Source organism: Ptychodera flava (genome assembly GCF_041260155.1).
Source record: "Ptychodera flava strain L36383 chromosome 3 unlocalized genomic scaffold, AS_Pfla_20210202 Scaffold_26__1_contigs__length_13983176_pilon, whole genome shotgun sequence".
Lineage (NCBI taxonomy): Eukaryota > Metazoa > Hemichordata > Enteropneusta > Ptychoderidae > Ptychodera > Ptychodera flava.
In genome coordinates this window covers 2571634-2596663 of record NW_027248280.1, presented here as the reverse complement: position 1 = coordinate 2596663, position 25030 = coordinate 2571634, and the positions used below count along the sequence as shown (strand labels likewise).

General features: G+C 39.6%; 2 protein-coding genes across 6 annotated transcripts in view; both read right to left on the bottom strand.

Moving 5' to 3' along the window:
- Window positions 1-8251, bottom strand: part of LOC139125811 (rho GTPase-activating protein 32-like) — a 54014-nt gene extending 45763 nt beyond the window's left edge. For 4 of the 5 annotated variants that reach the window (XM_070691904.1, XM_070691905.1, XM_070691907.1 and 1 more), the window contains exon 1: window positions 8103-8251. The gene's annotated coding sequence lies outside the window, so the exon portion shown is untranslated. The remainder of the gene's footprint in view (window positions 1-8102) is intronic. The other variant, XM_070691913.1, reaches the window with a different exon arrangement.
- A 6962-nt stretch (window positions 8252-15213) lies between these two features.
- LOC139126027 (G-protein coupled receptor GRL101-like) lies at window positions 15214-24886 on the bottom strand. Its single transcript, XM_070692094.1, has 6 exons — window positions 24821-24886; window positions 24160-24231; window positions 23649-23720; window positions 21207-22281; window positions 17471-17644; window positions 15214-15626 (listed from the first exon to the last, which is right to left on the bottom strand). Exons 1-4 carry the CDS (start codon window positions 24853-24855, stop codon window positions 21885-21887), a joined length of 576 nt encoding a protein of 191 aa, XP_070548195.1. The 5' UTR covers window positions 24856-24886; the 3' UTR covers window positions 15214-15626; window positions 17471-17644; window positions 21207-21884.
- Window positions 24887-25030: the final 144 nt, after the last annotated feature.

The following is a 25030-nucleotide window of genomic DNA, read 5'->3' as shown; positions in this document are numbered from 1 at the left end:
TTGTCATGTGACATGGTGAACAAATATACTGTACATGTATGTAAGTCTAACATATTCATGCGTGTATGGGCTTACCGCATGTATTGAAAGAGCAAATGGTACATGTATATTTTGCAATGTTGACAGGATTGTTCCAAACTATAGCTCTGAGCTGAACTGATTGTAAGCAACTTGGAAGCCCCGTGGCCAACATCTGGTGACCAGTCAGCTATGGGAAAGAGCTGGGAGGGAAGACTCCACTCATGGAGTGAATTTGCCAAATTAGCTTGAGATGCAGTCTCCGTGTCCCCCTCAGGGTGTGTGGGGGTGATGCCTGAGTAAGGCCATCTCATTTAAATTAATTTAAAGAGGAAGTCTTGATTAAAGTACTGTTATAACCTGAGGTAGTGTCTAACTACACCGGTACTTTATATATGTACTGGTACACAACTGTAGCCAACTGTACAGCTGTAAAGATACACCAAGCAGTAGATACAATAATCTAACACAGATAATAGAGTACTGTGAATTACTGCAGTCAATCAGCGTACTGTATTAGAGGCAAAGACACGACTTGCACTAACCTTCAGACATCTTGTGTCAATACATCACAATATACCTACATGTATATGTACAGCCTTCAGCTCTTTGTTATCACATATTTCACATGTACATGCTACATGATGTATCACACATGTACCGGGTATAGTCATACCTTTTGTACAGTATGTATGATAAGGTACATTTGTATGTATGTATGTATAATGTATGTATGTTTGTACACTGTATATGTAAAGTGAAGTCATCTTAGCGGTGTTTATTTCTGCAGTGACTTAGGGAGACTGCATCAGCCAATCCAGACAAGCTGTGCGGATCAGACTCTGTGGTACACATGACATGCCAGGCCTTACAGGGACAAGGTGAAACTTCAGATGGCAGGGAGGTCAATAGAAATATCACTTGTTGTAGTACTACCACTACAAGTACTACCTGCCGAATGAAACTACAAATGAAACTAATGATATCAATACAAATGGTTCTTGTGCTAGATTCTGCGGGCACATTGTGTATCGCTGAATGAATCTCTGCCAATTACTGACAGTACCATACATGTACATGTGCCTACAGCATAACTTCGATTATTCTGATGAATGATTCAAAATTTAAATGTCATGTTGCATGTATGTACAACAAGTACTAGTATACCAATAGAACTGCAAGTCTGCCTTGTATACATGCATGGATTCTGTCCACACTAAAAGCACTGACAAATGACAGACGAAGAACATAAAACTTTTGCACTTCAGTTCACAGTTAGGGGCAATCAACTTTTCATTAGAGCAAATGTTGCGATGATCTTTGATTGGACAACAGGAGTGCTCAGCAAACTACATGTATTTTTAACATACATGTACAAATGATTACAATTCAAAATCCTAGACACTTTATAAATAACATCCCAATGTCTGTCAATATTTCTATTATGCAACAAAATATTTGCAATGCCTGTGTTGTTTTCAAAGTCTGTGCACCAATACATCTGAATTGCTGAAGTTCCTTCTCCGGTTGTTTTCCCTTAAGTTGCTCCGACAATGGCAATCAAGTCGGCTTAAGTGGAGCGACTTTTGTTTTAAGGAGTACAAGTGGATTTTCTAACCCAGCTTTAATCCTCAAGATGACCCCCTGTCGGCTGTAATCTGATTCACCACAGACTAATTGACCCACTTTTCACTCAGGAGAATTACTGGCATTCTCCCAGTCTCTAATTCCACACTTGTTTTTTTCTGTAGCTTGCTTTGAACACTTGAAGGGGCTGAAACCCTGCATGCCATGCAATTTGCAAGCACTTATCCCAAATGCTCCCATTCAAAGGCTGCGCCCTTTCCAAACTGTTCATCTGAGCAGTGAATTCAAAACAAGCTTTGGCAGTTCATTCCCCTATAAACCTATACATGTGCTGGCACTGGTGTCATCAAACAGTCGGTATATTGTTTCCTCCGAATACCAGTGCATGTATGGACTTGGTTTCGCATCAAGTGAAAACTCAAGGAATTTCTCATTATCATTGGCACTTTGCTTTACAAAGTAAATGTTGTTTGTCTTCACGTAGGTGAAACACACAACAACACTGATGTCTCCAAGATCCATGGCCCCTGAAATCTGAACATCTCTGGCCTGCTCCACCCAAATGCAATCCGTGCATAATGGTCTGAAATACCTACCCCTGCGTACGATGCTGTGTGTTCCGCTACAGCTAATAGCCCCGCTCACCACAGCCCTGCAAAGACCCGTACGTAGGGTCGGTGACTTCAAATCCATTTTGGACTTGACGTAAAAAGCCAAATTACTGCCGAAATTCAGCGTTCTTGGGCCCAAGTCGTATCCCTGCCTACCTCAGCTACTCGATCGCTTCCAAAAATGCCAGTCTTTTATTCTTTTTTCGTAAATAACCGTCGATGTCGGCAACTCTCTCGCTAGCCCTGCGTACGTACGCAGTGTACGCTGTGCATTCCCTGTGTGCGTTCCTAACACACAGCGTACACTGCGTACGTACGCAGGGCTAGCGAGAGAGTTGCCGACATCGACGGTTATTTACGAAAAAAGAATAAAAGACTGGCATTTTTGGAAGCGATCGAGTAGCTGAGGTAGGCAGGGATACGACTTGGGCCCAAGAACGCTGAATTTCGGCAGTAATTTGGCTTTTTACGTCAAGTCCAAAAATGGATTTGAAGTCACCAACTCTACGTACGGGTCTTTGCAGGGCTGTGGTGAGCGGGGCGGTTAGCTGTAGCGGAACACACAGCATCGTACGCAGAGCTATGAAATACCATACTCTTTCACTTGAAACAGCAGGTGTCTCTTCTTATGATATGCAAATGTACCTGTAACCAATACAGTGTGTAAGGTACATCAAGGATGATCAAGCAAAGGTGGCTGATTGGTCGTGCCAAACTGGATGGGGAAGGGAGGTGCACTTTGATATTACTAGGGATAATCTCTATAGCCATATGCATGTATTATCAGGAAGTGTTGTCATCCTATCATTGAATCAATTGACTAGTCCCCGCTCTTATAATCTTATGTTTGAAAGACAGAGCATGGCCAATTACAGTCAATAGGCTGGATAAAACACAAACACCGAGACATTCTGAGTGTTTTAATGCATGCAACGACATATCTGTAAAGCATGCGTCCAATTCAGGAAAATTTTCATTCATTATATAAGTGTTGAATTTCAATTTTACATTAATGCAAAATTCAAGCCAAATGTACATGCTTACACGATCGATTCGATCTATTCTTAGTTCTGGTGTTACTGTGTACATGAACAAGTATTTCCCAGAATGCAACGGAACAAACCTCCAGCTGCAGTAACACACTCTGTCACCTCTGCCGTCCAGAATACCGGCATAGCCAGTGTTCCAGTCTACATCTATGACACAGGGACATACACGTACATACTACATGTACAACATCTGGCAAACAGTTTACTATTCTTTCAGTCATTCTGTCCTACAGTAGTCAGTACAGACAAGAACATGATTGTTATGCTATGCTGGGCAGACACATTGAAATGATGCGTTCTTTCCAAGCCAGACACAGGGGGCTCATAGCAACTCATCAACAGCTGTCAGTTCCTACAGGTGATGTATACGAGTGCACACGATAAAATCTATAAATAGGAGTCTAAAATTAAGCGCATAGCCAAAATACTGCCTAGACACATAAGTCAAATAGAAAAAGTAAATCCACTGTACATACACTGTAGCCTGGCTTCTTACATACTTCATTCAATATTCCTGGCCCACACAAGAACGGCAGTTTTGTGATATATATTATGTGATTGGGCATGTTCCCAAATTAGATACGTATTTTTCATTAGCACCCAGTTTCACAATTTATTGTTCCTCATGAAATTTTTAAAAACATATGTTGAGCACTGTCACTCACACAGATTTCCCACCGAATAATATTAATATGCCAGTTTGCCATGTATAAATGAAAATTGTCAACAGCTCTAAATGCACGTTGTCTACACAATCACAGCTATGCTAACAATGGATGTTCCACAAGACCATCCAGGCTCTACCTTCCAGTGTTCTCCACAAATAAAAATTAAAGGCGGGCGGCTAATTAGCATATTAATTTACATAATATTTGCATACAATTTACAATAACCAGGGCTATTCACAAGGCTTTCCAGTGATGAGATATACTTCTGACATTCTCAATATTTTTCTCCATTCAGCAATGATTAATGGCAAGCTATACAATTTATTTTTACATTTAAATCCTGTTTATTTACTTTAAATAAGTAATAAAACATCAAAAGTGAAAAAAACACATTGAACTGATACAAACGATACACAATTTAGTAAATACATTGCACAATATAAGTTACCATTGGGGTAGAGAAACCATGGTACAATAAACTGCATATGTACGTCGCCTGTGTATAATACTGTCATACACAGCACTAGTAAGGCAGCGAGAAGGTCAATAGCCTTGACAGAACAAAGGTCGGTCTGTTACTGAGACCTACCCTATACCAGGGCATACATGTCAGTAACAGACCCTAGGGAAGGTAATTCCACAATCTGCACTCAGTCTGTCTGTAAACAATGAGCAAGGCCTCTCAGACAGCTAACACCAAGGTTCTATTTGTCTAGGTACAGAGGAGCAAACAAGGCCATTGATATAATCCTGGCATGTACTTGTAAATGGAGTATGGGCCAGGCATGTGATGTATGTACACAGTACAGTTAAGGTCACTGTAGGGATTCTCACTGGACTTCACAAAGGCATGCCAGCTATCCACCTCATTGGCTGTATAAATTCTACACCAAAAGACTTACAGAGACAAAGGATGCACTCATTAGAAGCCAGTTTATCAAGACTGGATAACACTGGGCCCATCAATAGCTACTGTACGATTCAATACAATTTCAGGAGAACATGTACACATCTGTTTGTATGAATTTATTCATCAGGCAAGTCACCTTCAGGCAAGCACTGGTGCTGTGGTAAGGAAAGTGCCCAGGGGAAGTGGGCCTAGCGGTTTTTACTTGTGCCCCTAGCTTTGCCCAATTTCATATTACTGCACTTTAAATGCAGTGCAAATTGGTCAGTATGTTATCTTAGAAATAGAACGGGTCGAGTAGTAGTAAACAAACACACCTTTAACCGCACACAGAGCAGGTATAGAAAGCAGTACAATGCATTCAAGTCATTTCTGGCATATTGGCCAAAAATGTACATCATAAATTCATATACGACTTATCAGTAAGCTGTAAAAGCCAACAGCCAGTACCTCTCTACCGCAAACCTCAGATTAGCTGTACATGTATTTGAGTTTGACAATCATCACAATAACGTGATGCATGTTAGATGAGTTTAATTGGTTGACATACAGGCTGCAGGGCTTTTTTCTGACTTGCATCACAACCTATGTATGTAAGTTTAGAAACTGATTCACTGTTTGTTGACAGTACGTGGGAAACGTGGTTATTCTTACCGTTCTACGAAGGCAACAATCGGAGCTCCATCATTGGTCATGTTAGATTTTGACAAGCATTGAAGCAAGCAAACACTGCACAACAGTACTGACACACAATGGTTTGGCTATTTCCATACCATTCCCTAGGATACTATCTACAAGCCATACTCAGGTAACACACTGTAGTTCCTTTCAATCCAATTTGAAAACACAATCATGAATAACATTAACCCCGCAAAAAATAAAGAAGTCCATGTACATGTACTGGTGTCCCAAAATCAAAACAAAATCTACGATCACAGCCGCATCAACAAATTTTAAGTGCAACAGGACTGAGGTCAAACACCCTGTGAACCAGGTGCTCTCTTCTTGCAACATGTAAATCACTGACACTACTTTATACGAGCATTTGTTTGTTACATGATAATTGATTAACAGCCGTCATTGATTGAGATTTTGTTGCAAAAAGAGAAACCAGTTACAGTTTGTACATGTAGAGACAATACCAGAAACCTATGAAGCCACAATGTACACGCCCAGTACTGAACATGGGAGTGGAATGAGTACACAACAATTTTCATCAAGAGTTCTCTTCACTTCCCTGTAAACAGGTCACCACTCACCATTGATAACAATGCCTTCTGACCAAACCATGGTGGTGAAACAGGGTTAAATTTTAACCTGTTCACCCCCCATTTCCCTGTAAACAGGTCCACACTCATCATTGATAACAATGGGTTTGGGCCAAACCATGGTGGTGAAAGGGTTAAAAAAGATAATCCAATCATTCTTGTCCGTGATAAACTCAATTAACATGTTTAACTTCTGTTTTGCTCTGAGTAATTGTGAAAACACATTTATCTTTTGACCTCACATTATAGTGCTGCAGTTTTGTTTATACTTCATTATGGAACATGACATCTCATCTACAGTGATGTATGATGGCATTAAAAATTAAAAAGTTACGACAGAAAGTCATGATACATCGTACAGCAGGAGAATCAATTTTATGATAAGATTAAAATAAAATGTAAACACGCTGGCAAAGTAATGAGTATTCAGTAATGTTTTTCATTTCATCCTTGCCTTAAGATTGTTTTGGATTTCTTTGCATGCAATAAATCACACTGACCTCATGATATTGGTTTGACACTCCACACAGTAATATTACGATTCTTTGGATACCTTTAACAATACAAGAGGAATGATTTTTCATGGAGCAATTTATCAAAGCATTGTTTTCTGACTGACTAAGATAAAAGACAGGATATTTTTCTGAAGCTTCACATAATAAAACAGACGCGAATGTGCAATACATTTAAAAACATGGAAACAAAACTTTTGAAAATATGTGAAACTGGTGTAACAATAATAACAATAATGAGCATTATACTTTTACAATATGTTAGAAGACATATTGTAATGCAAAACGAGTTCTCTGAGTCTGAACAAAAATATGTGTTGAAATTATTAATGCCGTTTTCTCAAAGGATTACTGAGTTCTATTACAAGTACTATTGTATGTATTGTTTTTTTGAACTTGTCAAAAACGCACACAAAAACAAAGTATTCCTACATTTCACCATGGCTGTAGTAAGCAAGGCTCACACACAGATAGTGATTATGCTAAGCGTACAAAGTATGTTGAATAACTCTAGTTAGTTTTGTAAAATTTGTACTATTACTGCAGCCCCCCCCCCTCCTTTTTTAACAATACCACCAAAGCAGTTGGCTATAATTTTACGACCCATTGTACCTAATATTTACAGCTAAAAAGTGACGTTGCGCAGAAGCACCGTTTCGTCTTCTGTTCGGAGAGGGCGAATGAAAATAGAAGCGTGACTCATTCCACAGCTGAAGTCTTGAGACATCTTGCAAACATCTGAAATCCGCGGTGACTAATTGATCATGTATTGCTCCAATCGGGTCAGAGGTCACATATGAAAACTATGCCGTAAATTTAAATTGACGTTTCCGTGTATGTTTAGGTGATTACAGCCCGAGAGGTCAACGTATCATCATATTTTCTTGTTTGAAAAGAGGAAATAACCCGTGGAAGAATGACAGATTTCAAAGTATAATACCTACAATACAAAATTTGACATTCGAAAAAAAAGTTGAATTATTTATTTCTGCCGTAAGCTGTGACAAATTCCTTTCAGCTTTGCAAATTAGCGTGCACTGAATACAAATTGTGAGTTCATTAGGGTCTATCCTGGCGTGTTTCCCACTCAAAGGAGAAGAGAACTGGTCATATCCGCTTTGGTAGTGTCTAACCCGAACGGCAACTTCCGCTGCAGGAGAAAGAACCCGTCGACTCAGGGCAATGTGTCACGCTGTTGGACGCGAAGTATGGAGTTGAACTCCGAAAAAATCAAGTCCGTTCCTTTGTCTGCGTTTCAAGGACAGGAAAATAACCTTGGGAATTATACAAAGCGCTTAGACGAATTTTGAAAGCTCTGCGCTTTGTGTTCCGATGACAAAAGCCTTTCCACGGTGTAAGATTTCACTTTCACTGATGAAAAACTAACGACTAACGTATGCCGTCTACGTCTAGCTTTGGACCAACTCAGATTTTCGCTTCGAAAAGCGTACAGACCGGGGCATAGTGATAAAATTCACTTACCAAATAAAGATGTACTCTCCTATCCTGTTTAGTGCCGCTATGAAGCGCCAAATAAGGTCACGGATATAGGTAGACTACTGAAATAACACTAACGAACTCTAGACAGGTATATTATTGTCGCCATTTTGAATCATTATTGTTGTCCTACTGGTCACGTGATTTCAAGTATCGTCGCCTATGTAACAAAGATTCTGATTGGTCACAAGAGGGTATATCCTGCAATGTAGTGTATACGTCATATATGCATAGTTTGCAATCGATCGTTCCACAAGTCTTACGATTATCCAAGCTATCCTGAATTTACTGAAAACTGGGCACTTGAGAAGTGTTGCTGAAAAAGTCCGTAACAGCTAAAAACGTTTATTTTCAAATGGAGACGCCGGATCTTTAGTTGGGTGTAGCAAGTGGTTCACACAACAGTAACACTTTTGATAAAGTGTGTTTCCTACACCCGAACATGAGATTGAGGAACATTACAAATGAAGTAATATACCCAAATAGAAGTTTAGACATGTCGCGACTAGAGAAGGCGCTATTGTCTGTCTTCACGAAGAGTTTATTTTTGTTCCTTTGTCAATGAAGACTTTATGCTGAAGTGCGTTCATCACGGTAATCACACCGTTTTAAGGGACCGGCCTTCGTTTACATGTGAACCTGTATGTGTATCCCAACAATTTTGAGAACGACCTTTCGAAAAGATATTGTCGAATTTCATAATACATTATAATATTGATTAACGTACATCGTTATTGCCAATCACAAGAATTCCCGGTGTACACAAATCAAGACTGGCGATTCTTTCGTTCAACAACTCCAGGACTCGGATAATCGTACATTTTCAGATTTTGCAAGGCTTCAACCTCAGCCAATATGTATTGGAATTCTAGCAAGCTTGACAAGCCTTTCTTATGGAAGCTGCGTTTGATTTGTACTTCCCCCATTCAGTCGTATGATTGTTTCATGAATAGGAACAAAATAAAACAAAACAAACAAAGTCACGGTATTTGCTGCTCGGTTGCTGTTCTTGCCGGTGTTGTATTTTGGTTGTTTTTTTCGAGGAGGAGTTGTAGCTTTTATAAAATTAGTCTGTAGATTCGTAAGTTTCCCTCCTGTAGAACATTGGGCCTCACTGCACGTTCTCCCTATGATATAATTTGAATCGGACTCAGAAGTTTGAGGATTCCGATGAAATGCCAACACAGTTCATTTGGTAATGATGTGTTCTATGACTGAACATGGGTCTGTATTCTCTAGTCTGGTGATTGAACCATCCCTTCATGTATTTTAATTCCACGTCCTAAAAAAGGCAAGCAAACAATATTTACTACAGGTTTCACATGTCCAAGCAACCACTAAGCTCGTTAACAAAAGAAACAAAGAAACTTTCATATAGTGCCTTTGAGGGCGCACTTCTTATCGGAACTTCCAATGTCATCCGGTTCACCCAATATTAAGGGACTGGTCAGTTTCTTCGGCTGGGGGGGGCGGTGGATTATTTTTTGCCGACGTCAAAAAGTGGCTGACCCCCCTATTCCAAATTTGATTAGGATACAGCAGGGCCTCAAATAATCGAATGGTTCTTAAAGGTATACTGTTACCTGTTCCACTGTTGCCACAGTTACCATAGAAGAAAAAATCTAACAAATCACAGATTTTAAGCGGGTGGCCGCTTTTTAAAAACAGCGCCCTCACATTGGCATTTTGAATACTACGGAATGCCCCTTTGACAATATATGGGCATATTTAGATTACAGGTAACTGTATACCTTAAAATCACTGATCATATAATAGGCAGGGACTCATTTTAAAGTTGCAATATGGATCAAAATTGTCGATTTTTTTTCGTAAAACTAAAGCAAATAGACCATACTACGTTGAAGTACTCTTCTTAGCTAAGCCTCTTACCAATCCCAACACACAAATACGTTCATTTTGATACATTGCGGCCGCCTAGAAAAGCTGTTTTGTAAACAAACTTTCAAAACAAAAACATTGGCGTTTTCTGCTGTGCACGTGACAAGTACAACCAAAAGTGATGACGTTGCACTGTGTGCACGTTGGAGGGGAGATGACAAAACTTGACATACATAATGATAATTCATTGTAAACTTTGCGTTTGCCCAACTTTGATAGCATCGCAATGTTTCAGAAATATAAGTATATCGATATAATAAAGTACAGCTCTACAAAAGATCGTGTGATTGATTTGTCTCACCCATATACATGTATGTCAGTGCCGCGCCGTGTGCACGTACTGTGTACGTTCGATCGATCGATCGAGCGTCCAGACCACGTACACCGATCTGGTTGTGTTCACCGTGTGCCTGACAGCGTTTCCGCAATCCTCTCCCCGTTGCATGTTGTTATATTTTTCATGTTAAAAGGCGAGGTATCTGCACGCTATATTTATTTGAAAGCTTTGCCCACTTCAGTATCATCCACCACTGCAGAAGTTCGGCAACTGTCTTGCCCCTCAGTCTGGTCTTGCATGGCCATGTCAGCGCGTCGATCGACGCGTCGTAAATGAGACCATGCCATGACATGTAATGATGGAGACTGCCGTTTTTCTTTGTTTCCGAAAAATGCATATTTGACCTGAAGGATATAGATTATCAATGAATGCTAACAGATCTAAGTTATTTCCTTGCGGGGGGACTATGGCCCGGTTCACATTACAAATCGTGGGGTCCGCACGGCCACGGTGTTGGTAGGTCGGTGTTGCCCGAGGAAACACCGCTGGCTAGCGAAGTTGATCATCACACAGTGGCGACGTTGGTGTTTTCGAGAGAAACTGTAGACAGAGTCTGCCTCCTCGTCGTGGTGCAGTAGTCGCGTGTCACTCATTTTCTGGTTCCATCTTTCGATCTGACCAAACAATGTTTATTTTGCCGACATTTTTGGCCAATTTCTTCCATTTTTGCAATGCCGAATCAGTCAGCAGAGACCCAGGGCGCGGGCAGAGACCTGACCGCTTGCCCGTGGGAAGGCTAGGCATGTTGACACGATGTTGCAATTTCGCAAACCGTTACCATGCACCAAATACGCATGAGTACGTATTCAAATAGTAAAAATGACGTTTCAAATTCTGTGCTTTACTCTCGCAAACAGTACGTACCAAAACAGCAATTTATTCGGTAATTAAATCAATTTACTCAAATTACAGTCATCCCCGTGTTCCTGTTAATGGTCGAATCTGCAAATGAAATTGTTGTGGATTTTTCTATAAAGTTAAATCTTCGAAATATGAAGGTCAATTCTGATCCATATTGCAACTTTAATGTTAATGCTACAAGGTGTCTTTGACTCTTGTATGGGGGCGCTTTTGTTATTTCCGTCAATTGCAGAGATCACAGGCCAAATCAGGCAAAATTCTTCCTTATTAATTATTTAACCCAACTTTGTTTTGTACCCGGACATTGACCCAGCAACTACATTCGAGGGGAAGGAGGGTAGAAATCTGGGCTGTACCTTTCATTTCCTGTCCTCAAATTATAGAATAATGCATTGTGTCTATTGTCTTCCGTCTACGTTTTGGTGTTACCATTTGTACAATCGATCGAGTATAGGAAGCATATTGCAATGACCTTTCATCTTCAAATTCATAGGTGCAAATAGTTTTCAGATCTGGTAAGATTTGATCTTAAATGGTTTCATTCCATCAACGGGTAAAAATATGAAACTGCCAAAAATATAAATCGTCCAGAAGTTATGACGTTGAGACTTTAACATTTAGATTGCTATTGGACTATTCAAAGTTGTCCTTTTGATTTTCTTTGTCATGTTTGCATTGTTCATTTACAATAACCGTCTACAAGCTACTCCAACTGTTGACACGTTGATTATAGGAATGTTAGCAGTGTTATAGCCGTGTCAATGGTGACCTTTGAGTTACAGTCATACCGAGTGGGGGCGATACAACATAGTTTTCCACCGAAAGTATAACATGACAACAAAGCCAAGGTTTCATATTACGTCAGTCTTCTGCGCCCTCATTTACTCCAGACGTACATGAATGTTGTTAAAACCGTTAACGAGCACTTCACAAATCCACTATTGCGAGAACCAGTTAATGACAAGCACATGTTGAATGTCGAGATATAAATGTTTCCTTCGTGTTATATACCATTGGGGCTGCTATTTTACGAATATATCTTGCAAATAAATATTAATTTATAACTATTGCTACAATTTGTATATTTTATTCTTTTTCGACCTCACACCTACAAAAGTTAGTTATTGATCAACTTCATAGGCAATCGAGCTACCTCATGATATATAAGCATCTGCTAATCGACCAATTGACGCAACAAGCTGGTGAAGTAGATAAAGATAGAGTCAACACTAGGCATTATCACATTATAACCTTTTCTATGTGGTCTTGAACGATTATTGTTTGTGCGTTAGTGCACACAAAACACACGACGTTACACTACGACAATTGAGAAATGAAGATCATTACACCTGGATGCATTCGGAAAGACTTGACAAGAAGGTCAAATCTAGTAAGTAGCACAGTGAAGATGTATGTATGACACAGTCACTCCTTACATGATCACGTAACGAGCTACGTCAATCTTGTAAGAGTTTTCTTAAGTGTTGTTTTGTCACGCCCAGGCGAACTCCGCTCATGAACACTTCAATTGTGAGACAAAATGACTTTCGAAAGTGGGTGCATATGTTGTTTCATTAAACCATCCGCAAATCAGACCTCAGGAGAGTTTTTTCAAATCTTAATTGCCACTTTATCCGAAAGTTTCCATCATAACAACCGTCCTTTTTGTGATAGAATTTGGCCCTTTTGTTAAAGCATTTATTTTTAGGGGAAAAGGCAATGTTTAAGGACCGGAGTAGACTATAGGAAAATTTCGTGGGTTGACTGTTGTTAATGCGCATGAGTCAAAGAATTTTTTGAAAAACTAAACGGTGATGTTACTGTCACGACTGCGCAGATTACCCAGCTAAGAAGTGTAAATAAATGAGCGATGGGCAAATCGTGCCTTTATTTTGCTGTGGAGAGAACAGAAAATAGCACCAACAGGGGACACTGATGACAGGTTCAGAATGCATTTGGTACCACCACTTAACCAAAGCATGTCAGTATTGAGAGAGAGAGAGAGAGAGAGAGAGAGAGAGAGAGAGAGAGAGAGAGAGAGAGAGAGAGAGAGACAGACAGACAGACAGACAGACAGACAGACAGACAGACAGACAGACAGACAGAACAGAGAGACAGAGACAGAGAGACAGAGAGCGCAATTTTACGCCAAAATATGTGTTCTCAAGTAAAGGTACTGCATTAGTAGAGCTACCTGGGTTAAACTATTGTCGTTGAAAAGTCACTGACGTAACAATGGAGCTTTGAGATACATGCAAAAAGGTTTTCAAAGATTAAATTGATCCAAATACCTTGTTTGATATTAGAAGAAAAGACCCACACACAGAAAAGGAAGTTATGCTCATGAATTGACATTTATTTACGTTACGATACGACGTTACACAAATATATAATACTCTGACTTGTCCTGTGATGACTCAGGCATTAGCCCAGAAAGGTCAATGACAATAATAACTGCATTGTGTTTACTAATCAAAATGATAGACATGGTGTATTCTAGACATTGCGATTGAATGAATCATTTCAATTTGCAACTTAAGAAAAAGACATTTGTCGTGAAACAGGCCGACTGCAAATCTGCCATTCACATTTAACAAAGAAATGCAATACCCAGCTATCGCCTTTTTGCTACAGTGTATCACCAGCCACGTGACAATACAGCCGACATTGTGCCATGTTTTGTAACACAGCTATTTTATATTTCCCGACTCTCATTAAATTTATGCTGTTTATGTCTGAAGTTAGACGATCTTTACATGTACTAAGTCAAAAGTAGAGATTTGAGAAATAATCATATTTAAATGCATAACGATGGTCGAAATAATGACTACACTTTCAAGGGACATAATATGATAACGAAGATAATGAATTACCCTTATAAGCAACAATAAGATTAGATATTAACAGCCTCTTAGGAAGTTGGCAAGAGGCTCAATGGTAAGCGAGTAGCTTCATTTTGATGTGTTATAAGACTATGTGGTTACTATAGGTCGTTATTGATACAGGTGTTTAGATGGTCACGCAGATATCAAGGTAGGAAATGGAGTATATATTTGGTGGGTTTGTTCGTTGGCAAAGTATGGGTATAGGTGCAACTTCTGAAAGATATGGTGCGTCGAAGACGTTTATGTGTTCAACCCATAACTTGAGTAATTCTCGCCGCGAAATTGAAAGACTTCTACTTTTGCTCAAACTTTCCATGATGATGCTTCAAATCATTCCTTTTCGAAATAACGAATAAAAGTCGGGGGCAAGCGTGCAAAATGTTATCATAGATAAACACATTAGCACATATTTATTTACTCTTGCAATTCAAATGGCCGCCATCCCTGTGTTAACTCTGGGGGAGAATTAAATTTTCTGTTCCAAGCCTTATAAGTTGGTGAAAAGCTTAGTTACTTCATGAGCTTCAAAATGAGCCCCTACAAATGGTAAACCAAATAAGTATTGTGAAAGTTTGAAAGTCCACAAGTCCCCGGGGAGCATTCTACCTTAAACATGTATGTATGATATAATGTACATTTTTGTACAAAAGACGTTCGTTCAAAGGTGGGTGAACAGTACGTGCCAGAGTGTGCCATACAATGAAACGTTTTCGTATCGTGTTTGAGGACAAAGATTTAAGAAGCTTCAAAATTGACATTTCTAAATGAAACTGACATTTCGAAATTGACATGTCTAAGATATTTTAAATGTTCGCTCTTTGTTGTTGGTGCAAATACTTGTTATGAAACAAAGTTAACGAAGCATATTTCTAGAAGCTGTCGATGAAGGAACAGTGATAAATGTAAAGGCGTGTGATTGGCGAGGAACTTTCTTGTATTTTTCTATGACTCAGTACCTTGAATCACATAATAGTGTCTCCTGCAGATTATATTCATGAGTAAAGACAGCCTGCTTAAATAGAAATTAGCAAAATCTGCTTTTGTCAATGACCAAATGAAGGAAATAAATGCTTAATTAGAATCGTAAAGACCAATCTATTGATTTCAGGTTATATTCAATTAAACTATGATACGTTTCAGACCACTATAAACAATATACAAAGATATTGGAAGTTAGAAACAGAATTACAGCATTCACAATAACCACAATGATAATTACTGACGTAAATCTCTGAAGACTATCTCAGTGATAGGTATTTAATCGTAGTCATATATGTAGTTGTTTGGGGGCGCTTTAGTTGGGTCTTCCCTTCAAGAAGTGCCGTATAAAAAGCCCACGTTATCATAAATGGACTTGCGGTTGTTGCCTTGATTGATGTCGTTGGAGTCGTTTAATAACTTATTCTTCATCTTTTTCAAGTCAGACATATCGCGTAAGATCGAGAGATTGCAGTCTTCATCCCCGGCGTCTCCATCCTGCCAATGGTCACTTGATGAAACAAGTAAGTGGGCGCTTGTAACGAACCCCTGAGTGGAGAAAAAAAACAGATCTGGTGAACAACCCGAAACCAAATACAAAAGTTCTGTGTTCCATATTACAGGTGCAACTACGGACAAGAAAAGTTTAGCGAAATATTCCTCGGCGGTTGGGCCCATGATTTGATCCTATGTGGGCGTTGGGATGAATTGTTTATACTGGTAAACAAAGAATGCTGGCAACGGATAGAACACTGTTGTCTGTGAGGGATTTCGGAACGCCTTTAGTGGGCAGACGGGTGGATTGTCGGTGATGATGATGATGATGATAGAATATAATGTAAATATTTCAAAGTTCTCTGGAGTGTCAGGGTCTGGCACTTACTGCAAGCTAAGTGAAATGCATACACGTATGAATAGATCTTCCTCTGAATGGGGTGAATTTACTGTGGAGAATGTCACACGGACGAGGAGGGCAATGCCAATGGAAAGCTGTAAATTTACGATTGGAAACGTCCATACGGGATTTCGGTGTGGTTTCAAGTTGGGAGTGGGGTAATGGTAGATGATATAGTCTTTCCGCAGATAACAGTGGAGGGACGTCCCTCAACATGATTTTAATCGTCTACATGAGGCCAGGAGGAATAATCAAATTGTTCATCGGAATCGCAGTTTTTACTGAAGCCTATTTAGATTTCTTTTCTGCATTGCGGTAAATATGCAAATCATATCAGTTCTTTGGTAATAAAGTTAAAACATGGGGCCAACGTAAAATGAAAACGCCCAAATTTTAGATTCTACCTTGGCCTCGAGGACGCCAAAACGACACCACTGCAATTGTTTTACTTTTAGGGCATTTTTGTTGTGCATATCTTTACAGTGCTTTGTTTTCATCCGGGACCATGCTTATGATAATTGCTCAGAATTTGCTTTGTCAACAGCGCCCGTAAATGTTGTGTTTCAATTATTGTGGATAGTTTATAACATTTTTCTCCATGCCATCAGTTAACGATATAACTAGAGGGAGAATTTGCTAGTTCTTAAAAAACAAATTTAAACAAAATAGCTTGTAGCTTTTAGCCAAAATCAATGCGAGGAACAGTTTTTTCCTTGGTCTAAATTGGAATATTTGAACACGACAACACATCTATCGACACGTTTTCAAAATCGAAAGGTTTAGCTGTCCTAGATGTAATTCGCTCATTTTGTCCAGCTCACGTGATAACCAGCAAATACATCTTTGAAAAAAAAAACATTAAAATGAAAGAAACTGGTTTAACTTATGTTTCCAACAGGCAGTATTGTAGTCCTGATGTGTAATCGCCCATTCTATCTGTAAGAAAATTCTATGAACCTGTGCTGCTCCTCGAGCTATGTTCAAGGTGACGAGTAACGCGAGTCAACAAATCTGAACCCGAGCCATAGTCCTCGGTTTTCAGTGCATCAGTCGAGGTCAGACACGTACGGCAGACACAATAACTTGCACAAATCCATGTGAATGCTAAGAATAATCGATGAGACACGCATACAGCGCTTGAAGAAGAAAATAGAGGAAAAGATATCATCTTCAGAGAAGATATTGTAATTTCTGTCGCCGACACTACCTAAACTGATTCGGCATGTAACAAAAGCCAAAACCGCCTTTCGGGAGAAGCACGATAAATTATGTAACACATACACAAACATGCCTTTTATACACTTCATTTGGCAAACTTATTCTACCTTCAAGACAGTGCTGTACGAAAGACAGAGCAAGACGCTTTTCAAACGTTTTTGTGTAACGTGAATAAAATACTGTTAATTGTCGTATTATTATCACAAAATAGGAGGCCTTCAAGTTGGCTTTCACAAATGCGCCAAAAGTTTCAACATTCAAAGAGTGTAGCAAGACGTACGTCATGCTGATCGACAACAACGTGGTCTTCATCGAGCTGGTCGTACGCCAGGCTGCGGTCGTGAAAGCGTTTGAGTCCGGCTCGCACACCGGCCAAGATTATTTCTATTTCCGCAGCACGCAAGGTTGGTCGAGATGATATCAGACAGTTTCATCAGAGTGCGTTGCCCTCCTCCTAAAAAAGAACGAATATTGTGACGTCATACATATCGGTTGAATGCAGAATCATTACGGAAGATGCAAAATGTAAACAATAAAGTGACTAGCAAGTAAAAATGAAGGAAGAAATATTTTATTTGTGTATACGAGCAAGATTATCGTGACCCGCGTGCTTTAAGTACGCCTGATGAGACGCCCGAGTGCAACAGAACTCCCTAACAACCACAGGGAACCCAGAAATATGGTTGTTGTTGTTGTTGTTGTTGTTGTTGTTGTTGTTGTTGTTGTTGTTGTTGTCGTTGTTGTTGTTTGTGTTTATATTAGTGGTGTTGTTGTTATTGTTCTTGACCAATAAAATTGAACGAACATAACTATTGTGTTGTTATTGTTTCAAACGTAATATAGATCTCCTATAAAGAAACACTACAGGACGGTATCATTATTTGACCCAATGAAACTACCTCCAATGTATACCCTCTCTACCTACAGTTGCACGGTAGAGTGTGTACAGAGTTGCATTGGGTCAAATGACGGTAGTGTCCTTGTAGTGTTTCTTAGGACATCTACATTACGTTTGAAACAACAATAACAACACAATAATTCTGTTCGTTCAATTTTATTGGTCAACCACATCAACAACATGGCTAATATAAACATAAACAACACAACAACAACCATATTTCTGTGTTCCCTGTGATGCGACGTAACTACCGTTGTTTTTGCCGCTTGCTTGGATTGTGATTCCTAGCAAGTATTGGCTCTCTTTAGAGAACATTGGAGAACAGAATACCATCATCTGAACTGAGAACATATGGAGAACTTGCCCTTACATCAAACTGCTATAGGTGGTGTAGTGGTAAAACAACACCCATAAGCTTATAAGTTGTAAACAGTGTCCCCAGCTGTTAGATGCTACAGCGTAGCAAAGTGAATCGCAGATTTTGCACTTCCCTGTAAGTTTTTTTCATTAATCATCAAATAAAGGAAAATACATTTTTTAGGATCAGAGTATAGTAAGGGAGCATTCGTTATTTACGGGGAGGGGGGGGTTGGTGGAAATCAGGGGGGTTGACTTTTACAAAACCGCTTTTTAGGGGGTCAAATTTTACAATCAATGATTGAAGGGGGGTCAAATTTTACAAAGGTTTGTATTGAGTTATGGAAAACAAAATTGACGTCGACTTTGGAATTTCACCGAAATGTTGCTTGTGTAACCGATGTTTCTAGACGGCAGAATAATAACCGACCGAAGCTCAGCCAAATTTATTTCTCTAGCAGGGCCAACAAGTCCGAGACTGGCGTTAACCTCTCTAGAGCAGCAACAGAGCATGTAGCCCTGAGTACAGGTCTGTGTGTTCCTGGCGTATACGTCCTCCACCACAGCCCTGCAACGGTCTGTGGAGATAACTGGGGTCTTTTGCGATTCAAAATGGAGATCTCCATGGGTAAACAACTTGTCGTGTATGTTATGTTTCAGAAAATGAGCGGCTTTGGACGTTAGGAGAAGTCAATCGCATCTTTTCTGGGATTGGTTAGGACTTTAAAGGCAGGCAGGGAAAGGATTTTGCCCCATAGAGCAGAATTTCGGCCAAAAAGACAGTTTAGTCTTCGTTGCGGTCTAGATCGAGGCCGCAGAGACCTCAAGTCTGTTCAAAGACCATTGCAGGGCTTTGGTAGAGGCCATATAATGCTGGGAACACACGTGCACACACCTGTACGCAGGGCTACACCCCATGGGGCATGAAATGAGGAACCAACACACAGTCATATAATGTAACAAACAACTTCTGTATATTACTATATTGTGTCAAATATCGGGGTCTACATATAAAATAGTAAAACCGTACTTCAAAACAATAAGTATTACTCCATGGTAACAGTAAGCGTACTGATCGACCTCCCGACGGCAGGAGTCGAACACACTTTCAGAACAAAAACTCTGTTCAAACCCTTTCTAAATGCTTAACAATTTCTATGGAAAACTTAACGTTACTGCAGAGATACCTCAGACTTGACCACGCGGCTGGGAAACACAAATAGTTCACACGCGACTTTAACTAATGTTCGATGATGAGCACAATTGTAAGTCCCATGTAATGTCTGCACATGAAAGTCGACAACACACGCAATTCACTGCTAAGCAGCGTCCAGTTCAGCTACCACGGGAGCAGCCATCTTAGATCTTTGTTTACACTTCCGGTCGGGACATGCCGAACTAATCTGAAGTCTTCCTCTGCTAACTCCGCGCATTGACAAAAGTTCAGACAAACGATCATAAATAATGTTCTCATGACAATCTCAGACATCTGACTGAACTCATAAACGGAATAAAGTTCACAGTTAACACACAATTTGCTGCAGAAAGACCAGCTTTCAACTTGTGGTGATATTATCATCTTAGCGTGCAGTGCGTATATTGCAAATATACAGCACGGCTTTCACTTGTGTGAGCAATGTTCGTTCCATCGACTAAAGTAGACGATGGCGTAGGGTTTAAATAAACAGTCCGATCCGCATAAAATTCGATCTCTGCCACTCACCGGTTTCTTTACATATCTGCTGACTTGAGTAAGAGTCTAAGACTCAAAATAGAGAAATATCTGACTTAAAAAGCACTCAAACCTTCCAGTGCCAGTGCAGCATGCAACAATACAAATAGACTCCCTAAGTGGCTGTGAATATTGAAAATGGACCAATCAGAGAAAGAGCTTATTCAAGCTGCACGTCAGCAGAAAATACTCTCTGGAAAGTTCCCGTCTTGGACTCCCTAGGTATACAGTGATAACACTAAAGAACTCCCAGGCAAAATAGAAAATACACAGGTCCTCCATACATAATCTATGAGAAGCTATGAATAATTTCTTTTAAATACAAAACTGGCTAAATCTGTGTATTATTATGATTATTGATATTAATGTACTTGATAAGACTGGGGTAGTTACCAGTGCATGTGTAGCAATTTTGGAATTTACACCGAATTGTAAATTCACTATCTTGTCAGAGGAAACTATGAATAATTTTTTTCCAATATAAAACTAGTATAATCTGTGTATTTATGTACGCTTGATTATTGATATTAATTTACTTGATTAGACTAGGGTGGTAACAAGTGGATGTTTGTGCAAGAAATTTTATTTTGGAATGTCACCGAAATGTTGATTCACTATCTTGTCTACATGGAAACTATGAATATTTTTTTCCAATATAAAACTAGGTAAATCTGTGTATTTATGTACTCTTGATTATTGATATTAGTGTACTTGATTAGACTAGAGCGATTACAAGTTCATGTGTGTGCAAAAAAATTGATTTTGGCATTTCACCAAAAATGTTGATTCTCTAGTATGTGAGGAAACTTTTTCAGCCCGGGGCCACAGGGTGCGAAGGGTTAATGAATCAAATCTGATGATTTTTTTTTTTCAGGGGGGGGGGGTCACATTTTACAATTGATGAATTGAGGGGGGTCAAATTTTAGAAATTTGATTTGGAGGGGGTCGCTTTTTACGTTTCATTTGTCGCTCAAATTCCACCGCCCCCCTCCCCGTAAATAACGAATGCTCCCTAACCTAGAGTTTTACCTGATGCACTGCATGATGGGTTCTTGTCAATTGAAGTCGTCGCCTTTTCACCACTTTTCGTGCTGTAATGCCGAGCGTTTGTTCGATACGTCAGTCCTGGGCTGGAGAACGACTCATTCAAATTACGCCGGATACTCGAATAAGTGTACAGGAAAGGGTTGAGGGCGGAGTTCAGAGGGAGGATGAAGACTGCGGTCCAGGCGTACACGTCACTGGATATGACCACACCGGACAAGCCGAGAATGCCCATCGTACAGATTGGAACCCAGCAACAGAAATCGGTAGCAACTATCAAGGTGATCTTGGCAGACATGCGCCACTCACTGCCAGTTTTGATGGCGTAGTTTTCGACCTTCTTTCCCGTGCGTTTGACAGTTATGTAGATGACGAGGTAGGAAATGAAAATGAAAAGGAAGGAGACGAGGTTGACCACCAAGAATATGGCCACGGAGTATTCCCACCCCGGGGGCGTGGTACGCGACATATGGAGTGACAGACACACACCAGTACGGGCGTAGAAGGCATCCTGAAAGTAGGGAATTCCAACCAGTGGTATGAAGCAAATGGTAGCCACTGTGATCCAACCAATGCATACGACAACGGTCGCCGAATTCACTGTCATTCTTGACCCGGAGAAAGGAAAGACTAAACTACAGAAACGGTCAAAGGTCATTACCGTCAGCGTGAAAACCGATACTTCACTCGACAGCGATGCCAGGAAACCAGAGAACTGACACAGGTAACTGCCTCTCCATTCTTCGTCGTGGAGATATACTCATCACGGTAGTACTGATCTACTGATGCTATGATAATCATGTACACGCCCATAAGCATGTCGGCCAGAGCCAGGTTACTTATCAAGAGTGAATTTACATTCGTTTTATTTCGAGACACTGCTCGCCAAACGAGAACGCCACAGTTTCCCAGCAGAGCACTGATGCCAAGGCCCCACATGAAGAAACGCAGAACCTGTTCTCGCAGTAAATCTTTGCATGACGAAAATTCATTTGGCTGCGGTGTGCATTCGACGAGAGAGTTGCCTGTCAGGCAACAGAACAGGTACTTGTCAGACTTCCTGTGTAAAAATTAGAAGGTAAAATTACAGTTTCTGATTCTATCATAGCAGATTCACATCAAAGCTGACGTCATATGAAACTTATTACGAATGAAGCAAAAATATATCAGATGTGAACTGAATATGTTTGTTTCAGTATACGCAGTGCCCATGGTTGTCTGTATACTGACCATTTTAGTTTCTCTGATATTCCCATGTTTTCCGCAAGTTTGCAATAAAGTCACCATGAGCACGGTTGTTCTCCCCCAACCATGCCACGATGGTTCCATATTAAAGGGGTATAGTCGTCGGAACTGCGCTCAAAGGTCGTATGGACCCATACGACCCATGGCAACAATGTATTCAAGGCACAATGGTGATTGATGACAGTTAAAACATGTTTGTCATAATCTATCATCGTATAATGTTGCAGCTCTGATGATGAGATGCATCTTGATATCGTGCAAGAAATACATTGTTTGTAAACAAGAAACTCGCACAGGCGCAGTTCCGACGACTATATCCCTTTAAAGATGCAGGATAACCATATAACTGAATAAAGAGTAAATTGCAGGATCTAGTGCACTGTACCATATCCTGTTATAATCAACGTCTTCATATCAACAATTCATTAAAATTAGCGCACCCATTCAAGCGATTATAGCAAATTGCAAATTTACGTGAAATTACGACATCTTTCTTTAGTTGTTTGATTTATTAATATATCTCAGCAAGTGTTGACAAGACTCATGGTGCAATTGATGATGATTTAATACACCTTCATTTCACGAAATACTGAACTATCAAATTATCAATAAGTCGATATTACTGTCTTCTACGTTAGATCTTTGTAAACTTCAACAGATTGCAGCATATGACGTTATATCTGATGTTGTCGTCACGATATCTGACTGCTGACTGAGTAATTATACAAATTAGCAAATATCGAGGCATGCAACACCCACGAAAATCTATTGGTTATTGCTATTTTAAATCTATTCCACATAAACGACTTGATTCGGAGCCTGCTTCCCGTTTTAGGATATAGCACTACCTTGCAAAAAGACGCACGAATAGACAGACAAACTGATAAACAGACAGACACATAAGCAGACTGTTTGACTGATATTAGCAAAAGCTCAGGTTGTTTCCTGCAACAAATTAAAGAAATGTGGCTGGTCGATTATGACTGTTTCTGACTTGCTTTTAATCTGTTTTGTGTGCTGTAACTCGACAGACAGACAGAGAGAGAGACAAGCAGATAGACAGAGTAACAACACTCAAAATAAAGGGTGAAAAAGTGTCGGGTTTGAAGTTTGAAACAAACTAACTTTTGTTACTAGCAAAGACGTATGATCTTCACTTTGAGTATAATGTTTTTTACTTACAGAATTTGCAGTTGTTTCAGCTCATACAACAAATCAATGCTGAATGTCGTCAAGGGATTCTGTCGCATGTCTCTGATGGATACAAAATAATCAATATAAGCAATAAATTTCACGCAACATCTGTACAGCTATAAACCGTGACGTTTTTATCGCCTCAATTCGATCGACCGTCATCTTCAAGCTGAATCAAGATGCACTACTAAAACAGAGTTAATATCCAGAAAAAAAATGCAAAAGTCACACCACACGTGACAGTTTGAGAGGCAATTCTGTGAGTGCAAGCAAAAGGCGAAATCTTTTAGTTGATTGGCCATTTTCAATGACACTAACATTCAATGCATGATAATTTGAATAATTCAAAGATCTTTTCCTGTTTTCAGTAATCTTTGGGTACATTCAATTAATAGATGAGGATTACGGGGCATTGGACGCCGTCAGCGTCAAACCCTACTTAACTTTTAGACGAATATACAGGATATGCTTACAAAAGATGGAGATTAACCATACTTACAAATGGAGAAGATTAACCAGGGGATCAAATATCGTTTCTTCCAATATCGCAATCGAACTGTTTTTAATTTCTCTGAACCAAAGTAAATGGAAAAGGTGTCAAAACAACAGAATGATCAAAGATTGCATATACTACATGTAACTTACTTATGTAACTCTGACACATTTTCTATTGTTATGAAAGCAAAATCGTTTTCAAGCAAAGGAACTTACTGAGTGGAAAGCTTGTTAAAACGTTGATATTTATTAATGCACATGAGCCTTAGCTAAAACGGAACTAAACTTATATTGTCGGAATTCACTTTGTGGTCTGCTTGAAGCATAAATGCTGCTGAATTTTCGTTGTCGTTTTGCTGTTTCGTCGACAACAGGCATAAACACTTCCCTTACTACAACATTTTCTGTTGAAAAATAATCGCAATCATACCAATCCATAATCCAATAACACTAGGTAAACTAGATAAACACCAGCACCAACAAGGGCAAGTGGGAAGGAAAGAGACAATCGACAGTACACGGACAGGATAGGAGAAAAACACATTGGATTAGCTGGAGGGAAACTGACCATTCGACTGAATGCAATGTTCATCTAATTACGCACGCAGACCCAAGGTCGTAAGTTGGAACTAATTTTAAATCTAGTTAAAAATAGTTTTACTTACAATGTTCTGAGATTTTCTAGTGCTGTGAACACCATGGCTTCCAGGGTGGAAATTTTGTTCCCCGATAAGTACCTGAAACATGAAATTTCGGATGCATTTTTCGAAATTTGGCTTTCGTGAAATAAGCATGTTGAGCGATATTTACCCCTTAGTAGACAATTCTCTTTGTCTTGAACAAACTCAATAGAATCACTTGTTGGAGTCTTAATG